The sequence below is a fragment of the Oncorhynchus kisutch genome, linkage group LG13, assembly GCF_002021735.2.
Source record: "Oncorhynchus kisutch isolate 150728-3 linkage group LG13, Okis_V2, whole genome shotgun sequence".
In the NCBI taxonomy this organism is placed as follows: Eukaryota; Metazoa; Chordata; class Actinopteri; order Salmoniformes; family Salmonidae; genus Oncorhynchus; species Oncorhynchus kisutch.
Window position 1 is genome coordinate 71686482 of NC_034186.2, and position 24757 is coordinate 71711238.

General features: G+C 41.1%; 2 protein-coding genes across 9 annotated transcripts; one reads left to right on the plus strand and one right to left on the minus strand.

Moving 5' to 3' along the window:
• Positions 1–1464: 1464 nt before the first annotated feature.
• Positions 1465–12586, minus strand: LOC109878890 (carcinoembryonic antigen-related cell adhesion molecule 1). Of its 8 annotated transcripts, none has more exons than XR_004202511.1 (10): positions 12452–12586; positions 11838–12158; positions 11124–11399; positions 10428–10694; positions 9117–9392; positions 7120–7234; positions 6248–6291; positions 5940–6000; positions 5793–5833; positions 1465–3309 (listed from the first exon to the last, which is right to left on the minus strand). XR_004202511.1 is itself a non-coding variant. In XM_020471082.2 (9 exons), exons 1-9 carry the CDS (start codon positions 12501–12503, stop codon positions 3178–3180), a joined length of 1524 nt encoding a protein of 507 aa, XP_020326671.1. In that variant the 5' UTR covers positions 12504–12586; the 3' UTR covers positions 1465–3177. The 8 variants fall into 8 exon arrangements, 4 of the variants coding, with proteins under 4 accessions (XP_020326671.1, XP_020326669.1, XP_020326675.1 ...); XR_004202509.1 differs by having other exon boundaries at positions 5940–6088; XR_004202510.1 differs by having other exon boundaries at positions 5793–5836; positions 5940–6088.
• Positions 12587–15248: 2662 nt separating this feature from the next.
• On the plus strand, positions 15249–24040 carry LOC116376724 (carcinoembryonic antigen-related cell adhesion molecule 1-like). Its single transcript, XM_031838105.1, has 4 exons — positions 15249–15285; positions 22428–22748; positions 22907–23182; positions 23356–24040. Exons 1-4 carry the CDS (start codon positions 15249–15251, stop codon positions 23607–23609), a joined length of 888 nt encoding a protein of 295 aa, XP_031693965.1. The 3' UTR covers positions 23610–24040.
• Positions 24041–24757: the final 717 nt, after the last annotated feature.

Sequence of the window (24757 nt, forward strand, 5' to 3'; positions counted from 1 at the left end):
AAGACAGAACAGCAGCCTCTGGTGAGACACGGGGCGGGGGCCTATGCATATTTGTAAACAATAGCTGGTGCACAATATCTAAGGAAGTCTCATGGTTTTGCCTGCCTGAGCTAGAGTATCTCATGATAAGCTGTAGACCATACCATCTACCTAGATTGTTTTCCTCTGTATTTTTCATAGTTGTCAACATACCATCACAGACTGAGGTTGGCACTAAAAACGCACTCAATTAGCTCTATTCCACCATAAGCAAACAGGGAAACGCTCATCCAGAGCATTAAAGTTGCGGACGGCGACTTTAATGCAGGGGAACTATATCAGTTTTACCTCATTTCTATCAGAGTGTTAAATGTGCAACCATATTCCAGCACTTATTGATGAAGTCAGTGACTGATGTGGTGTACTCCTCAATGCCATCGGAAGAATCCCGGAACATATTCCAGTCTGTGCTGGCAAAACAGTCCTGTAGTTTAGCATCTGCTTCATCTGACCACTTTTTTATAGATCGAGTCCACATCAACAACAAACTAGAATGGCCAAACACACCTAGACAGTCGTGAAGAGGGCACGACAAACACATTCCCCCTCAGGAGACTGAAAAGATTTGGCATGGGTCCTCAGATCCTCAAAAGGTTTTACAGCTACCCCATCGAGAGCATCCTGACAGGTTGCATCACTGCCTGGTATGGCAGCTACCACACAGCAAGCGGTACCAGAGCGCCAAGTCTAAGTCCAAGAGGCTTCTAAACAGCTTCTACCCCCAAGCCATAAGATTCCTGAACAGCTAATCAAATGGCTATCCAGACTATTTGCACTGCCCCTCCCCCCCGTGCTGCTGTTATTCTCTGTTATTATCTATGCATAGCCACTTTAATAACTCTATCTTCATGTACATAATTACCTCACATTGACTCTGTACCAGTACCCCATGTATACAGCCAAGCAATTGTTATCTACTGCTGCTCTTTAGCGATTTGTAAATCCTGTCTCTTACTTCTTTAGAGATTTTCTTAAAACCACATTGTTGGTTAAGGGCTTGTAAGTAAGCATTTCACTGTAAGGTCTACACCTGTAAGGTCTACACCTGTAAGGTCTACACCTGTTCGGCGCATGTGACAAATTTATTTAGATTTGATTTGATTCGTTTTGTGCTAGAGATAATGAATATGAGGTTGAAAGTGGTGTAATTGCCCTTCAAAAGAGAGAAGTGCTTTAAAATATTCAATGAGTAAATTCCCGAAATATTACACTGCTAAAAGAGAGAAGTGATTTCATATTATACGTGGAGCTCATTCATTACAGTTAATTATTACAATTAAGTATCTGTTACTTAAAGATTCTTTAGTTTAAATAATTTAAACCCCAAATAGTTTGTCTCAGTTGTACTTTGTCTGTACTACACAGCAATTTGAAAGCAGAACCCCATGTGTTTATTCCCTGCCAATCCAAGACAGAAATGTTAACCATGTTACAGCAAATATAATTTATTGGCATCAAAATGTAAATTCTTCCATAAAAGTGCAATTATTTCAAAACAAATAGTTGCATTCCTCTTTTTTTAAAGGCAGACAAGTCTACAATTCATTATGACAATAATCATGTGCAGTATGTACAGTAGCAGTATACAGGTCAGAATGATAAAACTTCAATGACAAGCCCAAATTGACATCATAGGAACCAATGGATTCATATGAGTACAAAGGAATTACTAAGTGTATTGAGAGGGTTGACCGAGAGGGCCTTTGATGTTGGAGTATAGCAATTACCCACGCTGTGCCTTCCCCTGTGTTCTTACATAACTCTATGATTGGTTTGGTAGTAGATAAACTGGAATGTTTGGTTTGGTAGTAGATATGGAACTAAATCATGTACAGTACATTTGACATTAAATAAACCATTCTTAAGCATACAGACACTTCTGTTTTTGCTGCAAAATACATAATGACTCAAATATACGTGGATTCACAAATAACAAAAATGCTTGGAACCACAATAAACCATAAAGATTAATAAATGTATCTTACTGTAAATCAAGCCTGCTTTCTCACACATTGTACATTAATTTAATAATTTAAACATACAAATATAGTAGGTAGTTGTTGTGTAATTGTTAGATTATTTGTTAATATTGCTACACGGTCGGAACTAGAAGTACAAGTATCTTACTGTAAATCAAGCCTACTTTCTCATATTGTACATTAGTTGAATAATTTAAAATATAGTAATATGTTATTGAAATAGGTTTGAGGTACAAGCATCACTGTAGAAAATGTCCCAAATAATAAATACAGCTTTGTTATTAAAGCTAAATGGGTAGTGTGGTGTTTAAAAACTTCCCATGCATGGCTGGGTGTTTTAATAATCAAATAGCCATAGGGAAATTATTGATCCAAATAATTATTGAATGCACACACTGTACACTCAGACAAACAAATCAACAGTGAGAGAGCCATCTATTGCTAATAAACAAAGCAAACAGTATTTATCATGTACACATACTGCACACAGGGCTATTTCATATCTAACAGTACATAAGGTATCATGTACACCATACATGCAAATGACCAGGGATAAGGTACCCATGTCACCCTGAGAACTGGTGTTCCTCTGTGTTGCTGTTCTAATAAATCATGGGATGCATGCTAAAGATTTTCACTATTTGTCGTATAGTACAGTTACTTCAACAGTACTGTATGTATGAGAACTGAAAAGAGCATTTAGAGAGACTATCTTTAATGGCACATTGTGTATGTAGCTGTATTATTTGTGTATATCAATATATTCACTATCCATCACGATCTGATGAGCTATTAGGACATTATCATTACTATTAGTTGAGTATGCATTTTAAAACAGATTAGCACCCAATGTAATGATAATAGCTAAGGGGTCAACTGACATTATTGTTTGTCCAGGGATCTCCAGGCCTAATAAGGGATACATTATTAGAAAACGTTTGGTTGGCACATTGACACAGAGAAGGTTGTGGGGCTTCACTGACCATGTCTGAACAGGCCTAGTCACCCTGACTGACCCCAACTGGTCCAGATGATTGACAGGGAGGGTTGGTCAGTTCCTTCGGACGTCTGAGTAGACGGTGGATGCAGCATCAGGGGCAGGCTTATGGGCAGGTTTTTTCACCTGGGTGTACTGGGATTGGTGGGCCTGGTAGGTGGGTTAGGTCGGCTGACCGGGCCTGTTGTTGACTCTGACCGTAGCGTACTCTGTGGAGGAAATACCCAGGTTCCCCAGCTGAACTGACCCACCATCCCTCTTCTGGAATTGCGTGATGTCTGCATAGTTCAGCTCCTAGGAGGAGAGAGGAGAGACATGTCTTAGTTCAGTCCATGACCTGACAAGGACAAACTCAGGGCCCTTTTTATACTGCATCACATCTAGAGCTATAAGCACCAGAGCAGTGGATAATTACAAACACAGAGTTAGTTCAGTCAACTTTTTTTGGTTATTTCTCGTACAACTTCTTGAGGGCAGGGAACTTGTTACATCCCCTCAAACTGTGTGGTCGTTACTAGCCTTGTATGCCAGGAGTGAAGGTGTGTCACACAGCTAGTGAACCAGTTACCAGACTAGGCCATTATGAGCAGGTTGTCATGTTTCTATTATTATCTTGAAAGAGGTCAGTGTTGTTGATTACGAAGATAGTTCCTCATATCTTTTATATTTCTTTCGGTTGAGTTTTAGAAGAGATTAAATTGCAGCCAAATGGACACATTAGGGCTCATGGCACTTGAGAGACATACATTTGTCATCGCTGAGTAGCCAAGGCAACAGTCTGTTGTAAATACTTGACAAGAAAAGTTGTGTGCAAGCTCAATATAATATTCTCTTCCTGGAGCAAATTCCCTCAGCCTTACAGTAAACAGGCAATGCATACTACCCCTGCCTGAAAGTGTGATTATCTCTATGATGTGCGGATATATACACATGGTTAAATGTCAGACTGTGGCTTAGCAGGAACAATGCCAGGAGATATACTGTAGCTGACCAGGAGCTTGGCTCTGGTGCCATTTAAGCTATTACTGTATATTATCTTATAGTTATTGTATAACTATTATACTGACCCATCATCTTCTACATTGTGTGATGAGATATTTATATGTGATGATCATTATAGTCTTATACAACGATAGAATCTACTATTCTGATCATGATATCTGATAGCCAGACAAGATATGATATCGTACATGTCGCCCAGAGTGTAGCTCTTTTTACACAAAATGGCAGTATCAAAGGCAGGTCAGTTAATTATCTGTGCACCTGAATGATGTCAATACTGTAAATAAAGGAAATAAACTCAGAAAAAAAAGAAACGTCCTCTCACTGTCAACTGCGTTTATTTTCCACAGACATGTGACTAACAGAAATGGAATAATTGGTCCTGAACCAGGGGGGGGGGGTGTCAAAATCAAAAGTAAGTTAGTATCAGGTGTGGCCACCAGCTGCATTAACTACTGCAGTGCATCTCCTCCTCATTGCCAGTTCTTGCTGTGAGATGTTACCTCACTCTTCTACCAAATCACCTGCAAGTTACCGGACATTTCTGGGGAATGGCCCTAGCCCTCACCCTCCGATCTAACAGATCCCAGACATGCCTAAAGGGATTGAGATCCGGGCTCTTCGCTGGCCATGGCCTTGCAGGAAATCATGCACAGAACGAGCAATATGGCTGGGGGCATTCTCATGCTGGAGGGCCATGTCAGGATGAGCCTGCAGGAAAGGTACCACATGAGGGAGGAGGATGTCTTCCCTGTAACGGACAGTGTTGAGATTGCCTGCAATGACAAGAAGCTCAGTCCGATGATGCTGTGACACACTGCCCCAGACCATGACGGACCCTCCACCTCCAAATCGATCCCGCTCCAGAGTACAGGCCTCGGTGTAACGCTCATTACATCAAAGATAAACACGAATCCGACAATCACCCCTGGTGAGACAAAACCGTGACTCGTCAGTGAAGAGCAGTTTTTGCCAGTCCTGTCTGGTCCAGCGACAGTGGGTTTGTGGCCATAGACTACGTTGTTTCCGGTGATGTCTGGTGAGGACATGCCTTACAACAGGCCTATAAGCCCTCAGTCTAGCCTCTCTCAGCCAATTGCGAACAGTCTGAGCACTGATGGAGGGATTGTGCGTTCCTGGTGTAACTCAGCCATCCTGTACCTGTCCCGCAGGTGTGATGTTCGGATGTACCAATCCTGTGTAGGTGTTGTTACACGTGGTCTGCCACTGCGAGGATGATCAGCTGTCCATCCTGTCTCCCTGTAGCGCTGTCTTAGGCGTCTCACAGTACAGACATTGACATTTATTGCCCTGGCCACATCTGCAGTCCTCATGCCTCCTTGCAGCATGCCTAAGGCATGTTCATGCAGATGAGCAGGGACCCTGGGCATCTTTCTTTTTGTGTTTTTCAGAGTCAGTTGAAAGGCCTCTTTAGTGTCCTAAGTTTTCATAATTGTGACCTTAATTGCCTACCTTCTGTAAGCTGTTAGTGTCTTAACGACTGTTCCACAGGTGCATGTTCATTAATTGATTATGGTTCGTTGAACAAGCATGGGAAACCGTGTTTAAACCCTTTACAATGAAGATATGTGAAGTTATTTGGATTTTCACAAATTATCTTTGAAAGACAGGGTCCAGAAAAATGGCTGTTTCTTTTTTAGCTGAGTTTATTATACATTGGCATGACATTCATGTGAGTTAAACAAATACCCTATCAAAGCTATGAAAACAGAAAACAATGACAGTTAAATGCATGACATGACAGTGCACAGTACCTGGTTTCCTCCTTTCCCCCCTCCATTAGTAGAGCTTTCACCTGCTGGGATGACACACAAATACCACTTAGAAATGGGATTGCACTTTACAGTAGAGTAGGTTTCACAATCATGAAGCACTAATCAATATTGACTGCTAATACTCACACCTTCAATCAAAGCATTGCCTTAGATTACAGGCATGATGGTTAGTTCGTTTGTTTTGTGTCTGTAGAAGATTATGATAATCAGGAGCAGAGAGATAGGTTTGTTTTCCCAAACAGACAGAGGACGTTAAGTATTTACACAGCTGGGAACTAGAGAGATGGAGATCAGTTGACTATTAGACAAAGTAGAAATATATGTATACCAAAAGTTCATCAAGTTGCCTTTTCTGGAAACAGAAATGTTTGATTCATTTACAAAATGGATGCCTGTGATAGCATAGCAAGCACAAACACACAACTTATACTTACTGTTGCTAACTGTACTTCCACCGGAAGTTATTTTCTTGAAGCAGCTAATTGAAAATAAGTAGCAGTCAGTATCTTTGGGAAATTACTATTGTTATGTTCAGGTACACGTATAATTCAGATAATGCAAATTAATGACATTGAACCACCAACAAATAATTTGTTCATAACCTTGACAACTCCAGCCCTGACATCCAACTACAGGAAGGATGAATAATATCCTGTTATGAGAATATAACTTTCACCTTTACTGTAAATCATACTCCACCTCTCTTCTATTCACAGGCCGGAGCAATTCTTAGGTTGTTATCAGTCTATAGTTACCTTTTAGAAATTGTCAAATGCTTTCCTGCAATTGACCTTTCACAGCTCCAATGCCACATTGTTTACATCTATTTATTTTGAACCCCTCTCATATTACAGTATAACCAACTACTCCTCAATTCATATCTGATTACAGAAATGTGTGTTTGCTTACATGAAAAGCCATTTCTTGCAAGAAAATCCCTGAGCCAATGTATGATAAGATCAAGCCTCTACAAGCCCTGTACTATAATAAACAGTTTCGAGAGAAGTGGTGACAACCAAGGAAGTTGACAAATGAAAACTCAACTAAATAGGGAAATCTCTCTTCTGGTCCTCCAACCTTGGCACTAGGTTCCAAGAGTTAAAGTCTGAGTTCAATCTGCCAGTCTCATCATGAGCAAACACCTATTATACTTTGAGCCATCGGTCAGGGAGACACACATTAAGCAAACCTAAAGGGTCAAGGTTCAGCTAACTAGTTGGCTGTCTGACTAACTATTTCAAGCATAGAGCTTAAAAGCTAAACCAATATGAAACACCATACAGAGCAAGGATATGCTGTTACTTACCCCTTTTTCATAGCTGCCACCACACCTATCGCTGTCACTGCAACCACAGCTACTGCACCCAAACTACCACCAACGATGGCACCAACATTCGGTCCACCTTGTGTTGATCCCTTCACTGCAAAGAACAGGGACAGAACCATACAGCGATGAGATTGAGCATATACAGTACACTTTGAATAAGCCATGTTGCCATCTCATCGGGTGAGGAGATCATTTCAAAGCAGCAAACTACATGAAGTTTAAAATCACATTTCTTCACCTTCCAGATTAGGTTGGTGAGTTCACATCTACATGCATAATTGTATCAAAGTGTTTTGATACAAAATGTTGCCCTTATGTCCAAACTCAAGGAAATCTTAACTACTTACAGTGGGGCAAAAAAGTATTTAGTCAGCCACCAATTGTGCAAGTTCTCCCACTTAAAAAGATGAGAGAGGCCTGTAATTTTCATCATAGGTACACTTCAACTATGACAGACAAAATGAAAAAAAAAATCCAGAAAATCACATTGTAGGATTTTTTATGAATTTATTTGCAAATTATGGTGGAAAATAAGTATTTGGTCACCTACAAACAAGCAAGATTTCTGGCTCTCACAGACCTGTAACTTCTTCTTTAAGAGGCTCCTCTGTCCTCCACTCGTTACCTGTATTAATGGCACCTGTTTGAACTTGTTATCAGTATAAAAGACAACTGTCCACAACCTCAAACAGTCACACTCCAAACTCCACTATGGCCAAGACCAAAGAGCTGTCAAAGGACACCAGAAACAAAATTGTAGACCTGCACCAGGCTGGGAAGACTGAATCTGCAATAGGTAAGCAGCTTGGTTTGAAGAAATCAACTGTGGGAGCAATTATTAGGAAATGGAAGACATACAAGACCACTGATAATCTCCCTCGATCTGGGGCTCCACGCAAGATCTCACCCCGTGGGGTCCAAATGATCACAACAACGGTGAGTAAAAATCCCAGAACCACACGGGGGGACCTAGTGAATGACCTGGAGAGAGCTGGGACCAAAGTAACAAAGCCTACCATCAGTAACACACTACGCCACCAGGGACTCAAATCCTGCAGTGCCAGACGTGTCCCCCTGCTTAAGCCAGTACATGTCCAGGCCCGTCTGAAGTTTGCTAGAGAGCATTTGGATGATCCAGAAGAAGATTGGGAGAATGTCATATGGTCAGATGAAACCAAAATATAACTTTTTGGGAAAAACTCAACTCATCTAGTTTGGAGGACAAAGAATGCTGAGTTGCATCTAAAGAACACCATACCTACTGTGAAGCATGGGGGTGGAAACATCATGCATTGGGGCTGTTTTTCTGCAAAGGGATGAGGACGACTGATCCGTGTAAAGGAAAGAATGAATGGGGCCATGTCGTGAGATTTTGAGTGAAAACCTCCTTCCATCAGCAAGGGCATTGAAGATGAAACGTGGCTGGGTCTTTCAGCATGACAATGATCCCAAACACACCGCCCGGGCAACGAAGGAGTGGCTTCGTAAGAAGCATTTCAAGGTCCTGAAGTGGCCTTGCCAGTCTCCAGATCTCAAAGCCATAGAAAATCTTTGGAGGGAGTTGAAAGTCCATGTTGCCCAGCAACAGCCCCAAAACATCACTGCTCTAGAGGAGATCTGCATGGAGGAATGGGCCAAAATACCAGCAACAGTGTGTGAAAACCTTGTGAAGACTTACAGAAAACGTTTGACCTCTGTCATTGCCAACAAAGGGTATTTAACAAAGTATTGAGATAAACTTTTGTTATTGACCAAATACTTATTTTCCACCATAATTTGCAAATAAATTCATTAAAAATCCTACAATGTGATTTTCTGGATTTTTTCCCCTCATTTTGTCTGTCATAGTTGAAGTGTACTTATGATGAAAATTACAGGCCTCTCTCATCTTTTTAAGAACTTGCACAAAGAACTTGCACAATTGGTGGCTGACTAAATACTTTTTTGCCCCACTGTATAGGTTGTGTCATACTCACAATTAACAGTGAGATTGTAAGATGCATTCTCATTGCTGAGAAGGTTGGCGAGATGACACAGGAATATTCCAGAATCTGTTAAATTCAAAGGACTGATAGAAACGGTCTTATTATCCTCAGAGAAGATGATTCTTTCACTAGGAGACAGAGGCTGACCATCCTTCCTCCAGTCTCTGTTGCTGATGGAGCCAGAAGCATCACAGGTTAAGGTGACAGAACCCCCTTCGATGATTGGAGGGTTTGGGGAAATTGTGAGTTTAGCACTAGATATTCTTTCTGTGAAAAGGAGTACAGGAATGGTTACTTGAATGAGAAAGGCAATAATGTAGTTTATACATTACCCTTGTTTTACTAATAGTGAACAACTCTACAAAAAGCCTGTTTTAGTCTTACATTCTGTACATACAGTACCAGTCAAAAGTTTGGCCACATCTACTCATTTAAAGGTTTTTCATTATTTTGACTATTTTCTACATTGTAAAAAGTTGAGAAATCAAAACTATGAAATAACTCATATGGAATTCACGTAGTAACCAAAAAAGTGTACTTTAAGACATTTAAGTCAGTAAATGAGGAACATTTCAAGAACTTTGAAAGTTTCTTCAAGTGCAGTTGCAAAAACCATCAAGTGCTTTGAGGAAACTGGCTCTCATGAGGACCGCCACAAGAAAGGAAGACCCAGAGTTACCTCTGCTGCGGAGGATAAATTCATTAGAGTTACTAGTCTCAGATTGCAGCCAAAATAAATGCTTCAGAGTTCAAGTAACAGACACATCTGAACATCGACTGTGTGAGTCAGGCTTTCCATTAGTAAGCACAAAACTCACATTGATGTAACAAAGACCAAATATCAGCTGTGACTTTCCTGTACCAATGAAAACATCAAAGCCAGTCTTTGTTTTCTCCAATAACTGTCTATTCCTCTTTCCTACTTACCTAGCCATGAATCAAAATCCCTTTTGTTGTTTACAGTCATTGGAGTTCTCTGGGGTTCCCCAAAAAATGACACACAGCTCTCGCATTGACACATGCATTGGAGCACACTGGCACACAAGGCTAACTTTGCAAAGTGAGATCATGGCCAGGACTGGTGAGTTTTTGGGCACACACTGAATACCCAGCTGTTATTACAACTGGAAATATTTTTCAAAAGATGCATGGTTGAGTGTGGGAAATCTCAGAGCTATTTAAAATGTCAATTGTTGAAGTCTGAAACATTCAGTTCTGGACAGAACCGCTGACACTACCCCACAGAACTACAAACACCGGTAAATAGTACAATGTGGATTTTGTGTCACAGCTACCACTTACCCAGCACAGTGATGTCAGAGGGCTCAGATGTCTGGTACCTCAGGGTTCTGGTATTATGGGCCCAGCAGCTGTACCTACCACTCTGATTGGCCTGGATTTTCTCCAGCCTGAGTACTGGTCCCTGATTGGACAGCAGTTCTCCATTCAGAGCCCACTGAAACTGGGCAGGAGGACTGGACTCAGATGAGCAGGACAGAGTGAGGTCTGACCCTGATCCATACAGTACATCTAGAGGGGTCACCTTCAATGTTATGTTTTCTGGACCATCTGTAATAAATGGTCCATGTCAAACACCTTTGCTAAAAAATAAGGATGACCAAAAGTAATCTACATTTCTAATACTGTAGACCACATTCATCAATGTCATGAATGTAAAAGTGGATCTATCTAGATCAAGCGTCCTATCGCCAAAGGCACACCACAACTGTCTCCAAATGTTTATGGTAGTGGAAGATGTTAGAATAGGATGAAGGGAATTTGCATACTAAACAGGAATGTTTTTTTCTATGCCAGAACAAGGGGAGTTATTTTCAAGATGTTTGATGTCTTGTTATTTTTCAGTTGAATTGCCACTATGGGAAGCAAACTCAAGAAATTACAAGATGAAGTACACAGGTAAACAATGTTTACACATACTGTATCTCTTTCCACATGCAGTTCACTTAGAAGGATAAGACATGCAGGTTAGAGACTCACAGCTGATGGTGAGGGTTATACTCTCATTGTCACTGTTGATGGGGTTGGAGACAATACACCAGAACGGCCCCTGGTCATACCGGGTCACTCTGACTATGGTGAGAGTGCTGTTTCCATCATCAAGCTGAACTCCATCACTGGCTGTGAACTCTGAGCTGCCATTCAGCCAGCGGTAAGAGAGGGAGGTGCCAGAGGAGGAGCAGGACAGACTGACAGAGCTGTTGAACTCCACTAAGTCTATGTTGTTGGCAGTTATTGTCATCTTGGAGACTGGCGCTGTGGGTTAAAAACACAATAACAACTTCCTATTGGCTTAGAAAACAATCTGATCCAAAGCCATAGAGTGTTTGGCCAGATTTTTTACAGATTGTTCATTTGAATGGAGCACTTGGATCTGTTCCATCCAGAAGAGCTCAACAGTATTGACCAATTGTAACTTGAACCAGCAAATTGCCAGTAACAATTATATATTTACTGAAAAAAAAGTACATAGGGAGGAAAAATGTACTGTATTTCAAAATCATTCCTAAAGGATGGTGTATCAGTATTATGGTACAGTACAGGTGACACATTTTGGAAAATCCAGCCTTCCTTGTAAAGATAATATAAGGCTTACTGTAATTAGAATTCAAGGTATAGTGTGTGGAGTGTACCGCTGATGTAAAACCAAATTGGTATTGTCAGAGAATGACTGCAGCAACACAAAGTACTCACCATACACCCTCAATGTAGCAGTCCCTTCCTTTGGTTGTCCAACTGCTAATATAGTGACTACATATTCTCCTGTGTCACTCAGGACTAGATTCCTGAGTTCCAGAGATCCAGTAGTAGAGTTCAAAGTGATTCTTCCTACATATCCAGTCCCTATATCGTCAGCCCCGCTGCCACCACTGGTTATTACATTAGTACCATTAGTTGTCCAGGCTACTACCCTAAATGGTGTGCTTGGTGGATTAACAATTGTGAATGTCACATTGTGTGAAACCTCCCCGACCATGGAATCTGCTGGTAACAAACCTTTTCCATAACACAACCCTGGAGAGACAAGCATAGGTTTGAGTAACAATTATTTCCTGAATTATCCACTATTTCAACTCTATGGCATACCAACTCAAGTAGTAGTCCATGCATTTGTATTGTTTTGTAGGTTGATAAAACAATTACACTATACATATCTTAAATTCCAACATTCAGAATGTAAATGTAAATAAAAACGACTAATTAAAATATTTTAAATGAATGTAAGCAGCACATTACTCAATACTGTGTATACATTTCACAGTACAAATGTGCCATCTACAAAAATCTATAAATTATATTGGTCTTACCTACAACATGAAAACATAGTGAAAGGTAAAAGTTAAAGGGTGGAGAATCCATTCGAACCACTAGACAGATGCATGTATAGTAGCTACTGTGTACGCTTTAGTTTGGTGAACACACCCAGTTGAAAGACTCTTCTTTTTGCCCTGGAAGCCACCTCCCAGACAATCCAGCCTCAGAGGCTGCACAATAAAACTCCACCCTCTTGCTCCTACCAATGAAATTAAACCTACTCCAGAAAGGAAATTGCAGCTGCTCGGTTCAGCACATACACAGAGTGTACAAAACGTTAGGAACACCTTCATAATATTGAGTTGCAATTCATCGGGGCTGTACACAGAGGGTCACTTGACTGGCGAGAAAAGTAAATGTTTGTGAATTGCCCCAGATCTACTAGATTTAATCAACCTAGCAACACATACAGTATAATAGGCGAGATAAGGAGAGAGAAGATGCCCACTACAGGTTCACAATGGTGGATATAGGTGCATACGGCCAAGAGAGCTATGACAGAGTGTTTCAAAATAGTTATTTTGGGTCGAAACTGCTGAAAAAGACCCTTGATTTATCACTGCCTGCTGTCCTGACTGGTACCACAGCAGCAAGTCCTCATGTTTTAATGGGAGATGCAGCTTTCCCTCTACATGATAGCCTCATGCGCCCTTATCCAGGTAGACTATATACACAAAAGTATGTAGACACCCTTCAAATGAATGATTTTGCTATTTCAGCCACACCCGTAGCTGACAAGTGTATAAAATTGAGCACACCACCATGCAATCTCCATAGACAAACATAGAGAGGCCTTACTGAAAAGCTCAGTGACTTTCAACGTGGCACTGTCATAGGATGCCACCTTTCCAACGAGTAAATCCGTCAAATGTTTTGCCCTGCTTGAGCTGCCCTGGACAACTGTAAGTCCTGTTATTGTGAAGCTGAACCGTGTAGGAGCAACAAATGCATAGTACCAACTGTAAACTTTGGTGGAGGAGGAATAATGGTCTGGGGCTGTTTTTCATTGTTTGGGCTATGCCTCTTTGGTCCAGTGAAGGGAAATCTTAAGCAAATGCATACAATGCCATTCGAGATAATTCTGTGCTTCCAACTTTGTGTCAACAGTTTGGGGAAGGCCCTTTCCTGTTTTAGCATGACAATGCCCCCGTGCACAAAGCGAGGTCAATACTGTGGAAGGACCACCAGAGGGCAGGCTGGGCTCACGTATAGTAGCCCAACAAGGCATGGGAGACAAGGTAACCAGAGTCAATTAAGCACAGCTGACATATTCTCCTTCCCCTATAAGAGAGAGTATGGAACCAGCAGAGAGGGGTGGAAACTATCTGCGGAAGATGGCCACCGAGACAGAGGTGCTATCCATGAAGAACCACTAAGACGGTGACAATCCCGTGACTTTTGTTGTAGTTTAAAGATAATCATATTGTGTTCCTGTTTCATCTGGTGAAGAAGATGTATGTTTTTCCTTGGGAGATTTTCATTGATTATGTTGGAGTGTTTGTGTTGACCAAATGCCCTCAATAGAGAACTGTGTTCAGTGAAGAAAACCTACTCCTGACTCGTTTATTCCACCTTCCCGCTTTAGAGTGATGCCCAATTACTTGGTCCGCTCACAATACAGAAAGGGCTTTTTGAGATTGGTGTGGAAGAACTTGACAGGCCTGCACAGAGCTCTGACCTCAACCCCATCGAACACCTTTGGGGTGAATTGGAACACCAAATGCGAGCCAGGCCTAATTGCGGAACATCAGTGCCCGGCCTCACTAATACTCTTGTGGCCGAATGGAAGCAAGACCCCGGAGCTTTGTTACAACATCTAGTGGAAAGCCTTCCCAAAAGAGTGGAGGCTGTTATAGCAGCAAAGGGTGGACCAACTACATATTAATGCCCATGATTTTGGAATGAGATGTTTGACAAACACCACATACTTCTGATCATGTAGTGTATTTATGAGTAATATAAATATTTTGGGAACAGTAGTAAGTCTTCTGAACAAACATGTAGATAACAAAAGTGTCCATGGAATAAAATGAAAGTGTCTGACTCCTAAGATGTCTGAACAACAACATAACAAGTTGGCCTATGCCCTCCCAGGCCCACCCATGGCTGCACCCCTGCCCAGTCATGTGAAATCCATACATTAGGGCCTAATGAATTTATATGAATTGACTGATTTTTGTTCAGTATAGTTCTGCAGTAGACTTGTCATGCAATAAAAACAGCTGTTGCCAGTCAACATGCGAGAAGACCTACCACTGGATCAATCCTCTACAGTGGGGAGAACAAGTAGTTGATACACTGCCGATTTTGCAGGTTTTCCTACTTACAAAGCATGAAGAGGTCTGTAATTTTTTATCATAGGTACACTTCAACTGTGAGAGACGGAATCTAAAACAAAAATCCAGAAAATCACATTGTATGATTTTTAAGTAATTCATTTGCATTTCATTGCATGACATAAGTATTTGATCACCTACCAACCAGTAAGAATTCCGTCTCTCACAGACCTGTTCGTTTTTCTTTAAGAAGCCCTCCTGTTCTCCACTCATTACCTGTATTAACTGTACCTGTTTGAACTCGTTACCTGTATAAAAGACACCTGTCCACACACTCAATCAAACAGACTCCAACCTCTCCACAATGGCCAAGACCAGGGAGCTGTGTAAGGACATCAGGGGTAAAATTGTAGGCCTGCACAAGGCTGGGATGGGCTACAGGACAATAGGCAAGCAGCTTGGTGAGAAGGCAACAACTGTTGGCGCAATTATTCGAAAATGGAGGAAGTTCAACATGACGGTCAATCACCCTCGGTCTGGGGCTCCAGGAGGTAGAATACTTTTACCAAATGCTTTTATTTTACGTATTTATTTTCAACACATTTTGTTATGCTGTGTGCTCTAATGAACACAACTCAGCTTCAATATAGAAAATGTCAAATCTAATTTTATTGGTCACATACACATATTTAGCAGATGGTATTGCAGGTGTAGCGAAATGCTTGTGTTCCTAGCTCCATCAGTGGAGTAGTATCTAACAATTCACAACAATACACACATCTAAAAGTAAAATAATGTAATTAAGAAATATATAAATATTAGATTGAGTAATGTCTGAGTGGCATTGACAAAAAATATAGTAGAATAAAATAGAATACAGTATATACATATGAGATGAGTAAAGCAGTATGTAAACATGATTTAAACATTATTAAAGTGGCCAGTGATTCCAAGTCTATGTATATAAACTTAAGGTGCATCTAAGGTGCAGGGTTGCGTAACTGGGTGGAAGCCGGCTAGTGATGGCTATTTAACAGTCTGATGGCCTTGAGATAGAAGCTGTTTTTCAGTCTCTTGGTCCTAGCTTTGATGCACCAGTACTGACCTAGCCTTCTGGATGATAGCAGGGTGAACAGGCCGTGGCTCGGGGGGTTGTTGTCCTTGATTATATTTTTGGCCTTCCTGTGACATCGGGTGCTGTAGGTGCCCTGGAGGGCAGGTAGTTTGCCCCCGGTGATGCGTTGGGCAGACCTCACCACCCTCTGGAGAGCCCCGTGGTTGCGGGCGGTGCAGTTGGCGTACCAGGCGGTGATACAGCCAGACAGGATGCTCTCAATTGTTCATCTGAAAAACTTTGTGAGGGTTAAGGGTCAAGCCAAAGGGTGGTTCAAATCAATAGAGGACAGCATCAACAGGGTTGAGCTCAGGTGGATGACAATGTACTGTTGTAGCTTTTGCCTTATAGATATGGTCTTTATGCTGTATCATTGCTAAAGTATGAAAGTCAAGGTTATTTTCTACCTCCACTTAAATCTACTGTAACAGCAAGAGAAGGAAAGTGGAAAGGAACCTGTAAAGTGGGATCAGAAAGGGGACAGCAGTTAGAGTACTCTAATTCTGTTAATAATGTTGTTAAAACCATATTTATAAGGCAACAGCTGCAACAGTTGTAAAAACAAAATATAACAACAAAGATAAACCTTGTGTATTAAAAAAAACATAGCTACACCTACAGTAGATATATGAAATATAGATAAGATAAAGATAGATAGACAAACAGTTGAAGTCGGAAGTTTACATACACCTTAGCCAAATACATTTAAACTCCGTTTTTCACAATTCCTGACATTTAATCCTTGTAACAATTCCTTCTCAACAGTGTATTTTGTGTCAGACCAGCAATAAATAATAATACATCATTTGGTGGGTGCTTATATTTGTCATATTTCAAGTGTGTATTGATAGACATAATCTGAATTGAAAATGTTATTTTTGCACATCCCAACTCTCCCTTTATCAATAGAAGACTGGTGTATGACCAGCCTGTCACAAAATTTAGTTGTCAGACCCATATAGAACGCACAGTGTTTGGCCTTTCCCTAGACGCTACATATTATCCCCTTTATCAACATTAATGTAGGTATTATGGCCTCCTAACAGTCTAGTTTTCACACGTCACTGATCTGCCCTTACAGACAGAAAGAGGGCCTTTGGTCCCTCCAAGATGGACTAGGAGCAGATCACCCTCTAGTGGCTTCACATCTCCTCTGCACTCAGGACTTAGTCTGAGGATGCGGCTAGGGATGTCGTCTGGGCCGGCAGCCTTGCGAGGGCCGGCAGCCTTGTGAGGGTCACCAAAAGCACTCACAAACTTTTACAGATGCACAATCGAGAGCATCCTGTTGGGCTGTATCACAGCCTGGTACGGCAACTGCTCCGCCTTCAACCGTAAGGCTCTCCAGAGGGTAGTGAGGTCTGCACAACGCATCACCGGGGGCAAACTACCTGCCCTCCATGAAACCTACACCACCTGATGTCACAGGAAGGCCAAAAAGATCATCAAGGACAACAACCACCCGAGCCACTGCCTGTTCACCCCGTTATCATCCAGAAGGCGAGGTCAGTACAGGTGCATCAAAGCTGGGGCCGAGAGACTGAAAAACAGCTTCTATCTCAAGGCCATCAGACTGTTAAACAGCCACCACTAACATTGAGTGGCTACTGCCAACATACTGACTCAAATCTCTAGCCACTTTAATAGTTAAAACTTGGATGTAATAAATGTATCACTAGTCACTATAAACAATGCCACTTTATATAATGTTTACATACCCTACATTACTCATCTCATATGTATATACTCTACTCTATACCATCTACTGCATCTTGCCTATGCCGTTCGGCCGTCGCTCATCCATATACTTATACGTACATATTCTTATTCATTTCTTTACACTTGTTAGATATTACTGCATGATCGGAACTAGAAGCACAAGCATTTCGCTACACTCGCATTAACATCTGCTAATCATATGTATGTGACAAATACAATTTGATGTGGTTCGACCTCGTATCCCAACCAGCTACTCTCCCTGGAGTCCACCCAAAACACAGCACAAAACAGTCATACACAGACTGAAGCAACAGCATAGATACGCTAACATTATGACATATTGACCCTAATAAAACAGACAAACTCTACTGTAGATTATTAATTTTAATCAGGCAGCAGACAATGCCTCCTCCACTGGCCAGGAGGGAGTAAGACAGGGGTCAGAGAGGGGGATTTGCCCTGATTGAACACACCAAGATGTATAGTAAACCTTGTATTGACGTTTCAAGCTTTGTATACTCATTCAGTTCCATTATCTACACTTGTTAAATTAATGAGGTTGAAAAATAGCCACATATTAAATTCAAACATCATAATGATGAGAATGAATAGGCTGTAAATGGAACATGGCTCCACAAGCTTGGCCAGATACAGTACATTTTTTGTCATTTAGTCATTTTATTTGTCATTTTTTAAAGTCATTTAGCAGACACTCTTAACCAGAGTGACTTACAGGAGCAATTTGGGTTAAGTGCCTTGCTCAAGGGCACATTGACAGACTTTTCACCTAGTCATCTTGGGGATTCGAACCAGCAACCTTTCAGTTACTGGCCAATGCTCTTAACCACTAGGCTACCTGCCACCTGCCACCAGTATTGCCTTTACACAAACATACTTCCATACAAAGGATTCAGCCACATTGAACTCACTGTCTGAAGTTGTGTGTGTGCGTGTGTGTGCGTGCGTGAATGTGTGCGCGTGCGTGCTTAAGGAATAGGCACTAAAAGAAAGATTTTGTTGGCCAGTCCCATTACATATAGAGTTCTCTGGCCTCATGCTTCCTGTCTATAGGAATGTGTGTTGACTTGGAGTGGCCAGTTTCAGTGAATACTCTGAGGTGTGTATGTATAGTGACGTCAGGGTGGCGCCAAGCTCCCACATAAACCCATGTCAGGAAATGGAGAACCATCTGACACAGATTACCTGGACAATTTAGTCAATGTGGAATTGTGCTTTTCTATACCATCACACATGTTTTGTACCTACATTGCATTCGGAAAGTATTCAGACCCCTTGCCTTTTTCCACATTTTGTTACATTACAGCCTTATTCTAAAACAGATTAACTAAAAAATATCCTCCTCAATCTACACACAATACCCCATAATGACAAAGTGAAAACAGGTTTTTAGAAATGTTGGTAAATGTATTACAAATACAAAACTGAAATACAATATTTATATAAGTATTCAGGCCCTTTGCTATGAGACTTGAAATTGAGCTCAGGGGCATCCTGTTTCCATTGATCATCCAGTGGTAAATTCAATTGATTGGACATGATTTGGAAAGGAACATACCTGTCTATATAAGGTCCCACAGTTGACAGTGCACGTCAGAGCAAAAACCAAGCAATGAGGTCGAAGGAATTGTCTGTAGAACTCCGAGATAGGATTGTGTTGAGGCACAGATCTGAAGAAGGGTAGCAATAAATGTCTGGATTATTGAAGGTCCCCAAGAAGACAGTGGCCTCCATCATTCTTAAATTGAAGACGTTTGGAACCACCAAGACTCTTCCTAGAGCTGGGCCGCCTGGCCAAACTGAGCAATCAGAGGAGAAGGGCCTTCATCAGAGAGGTGACCAAGAACCCGATGGTCACTCTGACAGAGCTCCATAGTTCCTCTGTGGAGATGGGAGAACTTTCCAGAAGGACAACCATCTTTGCAGCACTCCACCAATCAGGCCTTTATGGTAGAGTGGTCAGACGGAAACCCTTCCTCAGTAAAAGGAACATGACAGCCCTCTTGGAGTTTGCCAAAAGGCACCTAAAGGACTCTCAGACCATGAATGCCAAGCGTCACATCTGGAGGAAACCTGGCACCATCTCTACGGTGAAGCATGGTGGTGGCAGCATCATGCTGTAGGGATGTTTGGGAGACAGGGATTGGGAGACTAGTCAAGACTGAGGGAAAGATGAACGGAGCAAAGTACAGAGAGATCCTTGATGAAAACCTGCTAAAGAGTGCTCACGATCTCAGACTGGGGCGAAGGTTCACCTTCCATCAGGACAACGAACCAAGCACACAGCCAAGACAATGCAGGAGTGGCTTTGAGACAAGTTTCTGAATGTCCTTGAGTGGCCTAGCCTGTTTTTTTTGTTTTTTTATCAATTTGCAAGAAATTCTAAAAACCTGTTTTTGCTTTGTCCTTATAGGGTATTGTGTGTGGATTGATGATATTTAATACATTTTAGAATAAGGTTGTAACGTAACAAAGTGTGGAAAAAGTCAAGGGGTCTGAATACTTTCCGAATGCACTGTATGTACAATCACACGTGTTGTAAAGGATACCTACAGTGTGTACAATCGTGCATTTTCCTTTTGAGCAACCACAAGACAGGAGTTAGCATTTAAGGTTAACTTTGTCATGCAGTAAATGTTTTGTTTATTGTGTAAAAAAATGTAAATCAGTTTCAATACTCTCTCAAGGGATCCTATCATCAACATTGTTTCCTGGTTTTCAGACATACTGACAAATCTTGCCCAAACCTAGCTGGTTTTCATGGTTGTACAATAGGGAGAGACAAGTGTCTCCCAAATAAATCAGTGGAGTTTTTCTTGGTTGTTTGAAGATTTTCATTCGCTCCGTATTGTGGCACCTGACCTCTGACCCTGTGCTTTACCACTCGTCTAGTGTCTTTGATCCTCCTTGCGTTGGAATGCATCACAATGACTGACCCTGCTCAAACACAACTTCCAAACATAACCTTGTAAACCTGGTAAACTTCTGTTGTATGAATCACTGATGTAGGTCAATTTTGACTGAAATGTGTTTAAAGGCCCAGTGCAGTCAAAAATGTGATTTTTCTGTGTTTTATATACACAAAGTGTCCAAAACATGACTATGAGTGTCCAAAACAACACTATGACACCTTAGTGATGTCACTTGCTAAATCCACTTCAATCAGGGTAAATGAAGGGGAGGATTTTTAAGCCTTGAGACAACTGAGACATGGATTGTGTATGTGTGCCATTCAGAGGGTGAAAAGGGCAAGACAAAAGACTGAAGTGCCTTTGAACTGGTTATGGTAGTAGGTGGCAGGCGCTCCAGTTTGAGTATGTTAAGAACTGCAATGCTGCTGGGTTTTTCACACTCAACAGTTTTCTGTGTGTTTCAAGAGTGGTCCACCACCCAAAGGACATCCAGCCAACTTGACACAACTGTGGGAAGCATTGATGTCAACATGGGCAAGCATCCCTGTGGAACACTTTCGATAACTTGTAGAGTCCATGTCCCAACAAATTGAGGCTGTTCTGAGGGCAAAAGGGGGTGCAACTCATTATTAGGAAGGTTTTCCAAATATTTTGTACACTCAGAGTATATTGCCACACTATGAGGTTGGAATAATACTGTGAAATTGTGAAAATTATGATAATGCTCTTTTAGTGTAAGAGCCGTTTGAAAAGATCGCCCGAAATTTCAGTCTGTTTTGGTGGGATCGAGTTTTTGCCTGCCTGGTGACATCACTAGGTGGTAAATTAGTTAATAGACCAATAAGAAAGAGAGTTCCAAATCTCTCTACCAATAACAGCACATTTTCAGTTTTCCCTTCCCCTCTCAGACCACTCCCAGACAGTCCAGGCAAAATTCTTACTTGAGAAAGTACTCTTTGCTAAGAAGCAATTATTTTGTTTATTTTCGATCATTTTAATTGAAACCATTATAGTAAGGTACCTAATTGTTAGCCAGAATAATTTGATATTGAGATAAAAATGACTGCATTGGACCTTTAACCTGTATCTAAATAATGTATACTATCTCCATTATGTACCAAATATCGCATTTTAGGATTCTATCAAGTATCTTCTTGATATTCAGCACCTCTACTCTTTGATCATTATATATATTGTTAGTAGACAGTGCACTGGATTAAGAAACAGAAGGGTTCATTTCATCTAGTTCCATTTTAGGCTTTATTGAGTTCATTAGATTGTTGAAGCCTCCATTGATCACTCAGATAGACCAAAGCCAATAGGAATTAATCATCAATAGGATAGGTTATTGTCTCAATGGTAAATGGTACAGATAAAGACCTAAAGAGGAAGTCTCTACAAAGCAATTGGATGTTATTTTCCACTCATCAACGTGACCTCCAATAACTTCTTAGAGTGGAAATGCCCTGAGGGCATTGTAATGTGTGTACACAGCAATATCATAAAGCTAGGGCCGGGCCTTGTCTTCAGAGGGGACAATCAGAGGGGTATAGGAATATAAAAGGAGTAGGAACATGGTCTGGTCAACACTATAGGTACTTCCATTAGACAGAGCCATCCTTCACCATGGACTATACACTTTTCACAGCAGCCATTGTGTTTCTAACATCAGGTATGCCTATTGCTACAATTAACATGCAAAACATAATAGGTTTTGAAGGGTGTTATTCAAATAGTTTACCTGCTGAAACTATTTAACTAGCTATAGCGATACTGGACAATACTATTTTTTTGTGTATTTCACAAGCAAGGTTTTTACATAAGCCCATTTACTTAAAAATATTTAAATGTTTTGTTTTTCTTTTCATGTATTGTTACATCTTATGTGTACATGATTACATTTCCTTCCTCCTCCCTCTGTCCTGTCCAGGTCTGTGTGTAGGTCAGAATGTGTTACCGCCAGGACCATTGACTGGAGCCATAGGAGGGAGAGTGAAGTTCACCACAACCCTCAGTCCACCAGCCAAACCTTTTATCTCAGTGAGCTGGACCTTCAACAGGGTCAACATCATCACCTCTACTACGGTCAACATTACTAATGCTGACCACAAAGACCGGATCAGTCTGGACAGAACCACTGGCTCTCTGGAGCTGTGGAACCTGGGCCTGAGGGACCAAGGGGAATACAGAGTCAGCATCATACCAGACGGGGCTCTGGAGTTACAAGGAGCTATCACTCTGGATGTCTATGGTGGGCCAGAGTTCTATTCTTGGCAGTCACATCACCGTATCTTAGACTCACCAAGGCATTTTTTTCAGCTATGAATATAAAAATTGTATACATTAAGACAGATTATTCATATGTACTGTACCCGTCTTACTCTCCCCATGCTGTTAACCTCTTTACAGTGTTGCTATCTGCTGCCACCATCAATAGCTCCCCAGCCACCCTGATAGCTGGCATAAGCTCCACCAACCTGACCTGTGAGGCTGCTGGCAACATCAGCTGCATACAGTGGATCAAAGATGGCCTCCCTCTGTGTCCCAGCAACAATATCATCTTCTCTGCAGACAACAGGACAGTCTATCTCAGTCCTGTTCAGGACATTGACAACGGAGAATATGAGTGTTTAGTCAGCAACCCTGTCAGCAACCGGACAGCATCCCACAACCTGACCGTCAACTGTGAGTACTGCTTACTAGATCCTAATTCCAGGAGTGATTGTGATTGTGCTTGGCAACCTTGTGTCAATTATCAACTCACTGGATGTTGCCTTTGCTTTTAAACAGTGTATAGACCCACGGAATAAGTATTTTGTTTATTGCATTGATCCTTATTTTATTTGACCATGTTGCAGTTGGACCCCAGAACATTTCAGTATATGGACCAATAGCAGCACCAACAGGATACAGGGTAACTCTGAGCTGTTCGGCTGACTCTATCCCTCCTGCTACATTCACCTGGATGTTCAACAGGACAGAGACAGGTGTTAACAACACACTGTACGTCATAGAGAGGATGGAGGCGCTACATATTGGGAACTACACCTGCACTGCCACCAATAACATCACCGGACTGAAAGACTCTGTGGTCCACAAGCTGAGGGGTTAGTTACAGCTTGATGTTGCAGTTAGGATTCATGGAAAAATGAAGTGTATCCAAGATTAAGTACACAACACATATAAGTTAACAAAATAAGTGTATTGTGTAAAGTAAGACAGCTAGAACTTTGTGACTTGGCATTGTACCTTTACTTTGTATTCTATAATCTGAGCCTGGATAATAAGTTGCAAACCTGATATTTCAGTCAATCTAATTTGTGTAAATACAAAGGGTTTATTCGTGCCTTACACTCCTCTGTAATTTCATTGGAATTGATGGATAAGGTTTATCCCTGAGATCACTGCACTGACCTGACGTAGCTTCATACCAGAGCAGGTGATATGACTTGTTCCCCTCTACAGGCTCCTCTGCTGCCCCCATTTGGTCGTTTGCTTTGATGGTGACCAGTGTCCTGGCAGCGGGACTGCTGCAACTGTAGATGTCTGAAAGGAGAGAGAGGGATAAGAAGGGTGAGGATGAATGTGATGTATGCTGTCATAAATATGATGAGTATGTTTACATGTTTTAATGTTTAAATATTATTTTTTAAGTCTTATATTTATCCAATTGAATACAGAATTGTATGACATTATGTAATAATATTTCATCAATTTATTGATAATGAAAAACAATTCTATAATAATAGCCTATTTGTTGTTGTTGGTATAATAATGGCCATGATTTTGTGTTGGTTACTCTGTGTAAAACATGTTTTGTTGTAAATATTTCTGTAGATTTGTCAACCCCAGAGCCTCTTTGCTGATGAAGGACAATCTTGATTTGAAATCAAGAGGATGTTGTATAGAATCAAACCTGTCGTTAGTTTTCATATGTAGAGATGTACTTTAGCCTGTCAAACTGCAATATTACCTGGGCTTTATATCAAATATTATGATTATATATATATATATATATCAGTATATATAAATGAATCAAAGCAATCCATGGTACATGTCATGAAAGATTCCTGTACACAGAGAAAACATAAATGCAACATGTTAAGTGTTGGTCCCATGTTTCATGAGCTGAAATAAAACATTCCAGCAGTTTTCCAGACAAAAAGCTTATTTCTTTACATTTTTTGCACATTTGTTTACATCGCTGTTAGTGAGCATTTCTCGATTGCCAAGATAATCCATCCACCTGGCAGGTGTGGC

Coding starts and splice junctions, on each gene's coding strand:
- LOC109878890 (XM_020471080.2), bottom strand. CDS start 12,503: ATGGATTCTCCACCCTTTAACTTTTACCTTTCACTATGTTTTCATGTT. Junction 12,159..12,451: donor ACTATGTTTTCATGTTGTAG/GTAAGACCAATA, acceptor TTGTCTCTCCAG/GGTTGTGTTATGGAAAAGGT. Junction 3,310..5,792: donor GGGGGAAAGGAGGAAACCAG/GTACTGTGCACT, acceptor CTCTCCTCCTAG/GAGCTGAACTATGCAGACAT.
- LOC116376724 (XM_031838105.1), top strand. CDS start 15,249: ATGACGGTCAATCACCCTCGGTCTGGGGCTCCAGGAG. Junction 15,286..22,427: donor TCGGTCTGGGGCTCCAGGAG/GTAGAATACTTT, acceptor TGTCCTGTCCAG/GTCTGTGTGTAGGTCAGAAT. Junction 22,749..22,906: donor TATCACTCTGGATGTCTATG/GTGGGCCAGAGT, acceptor ACCTCTTTACAG/TGTTGCTATCTGCTGCCACC.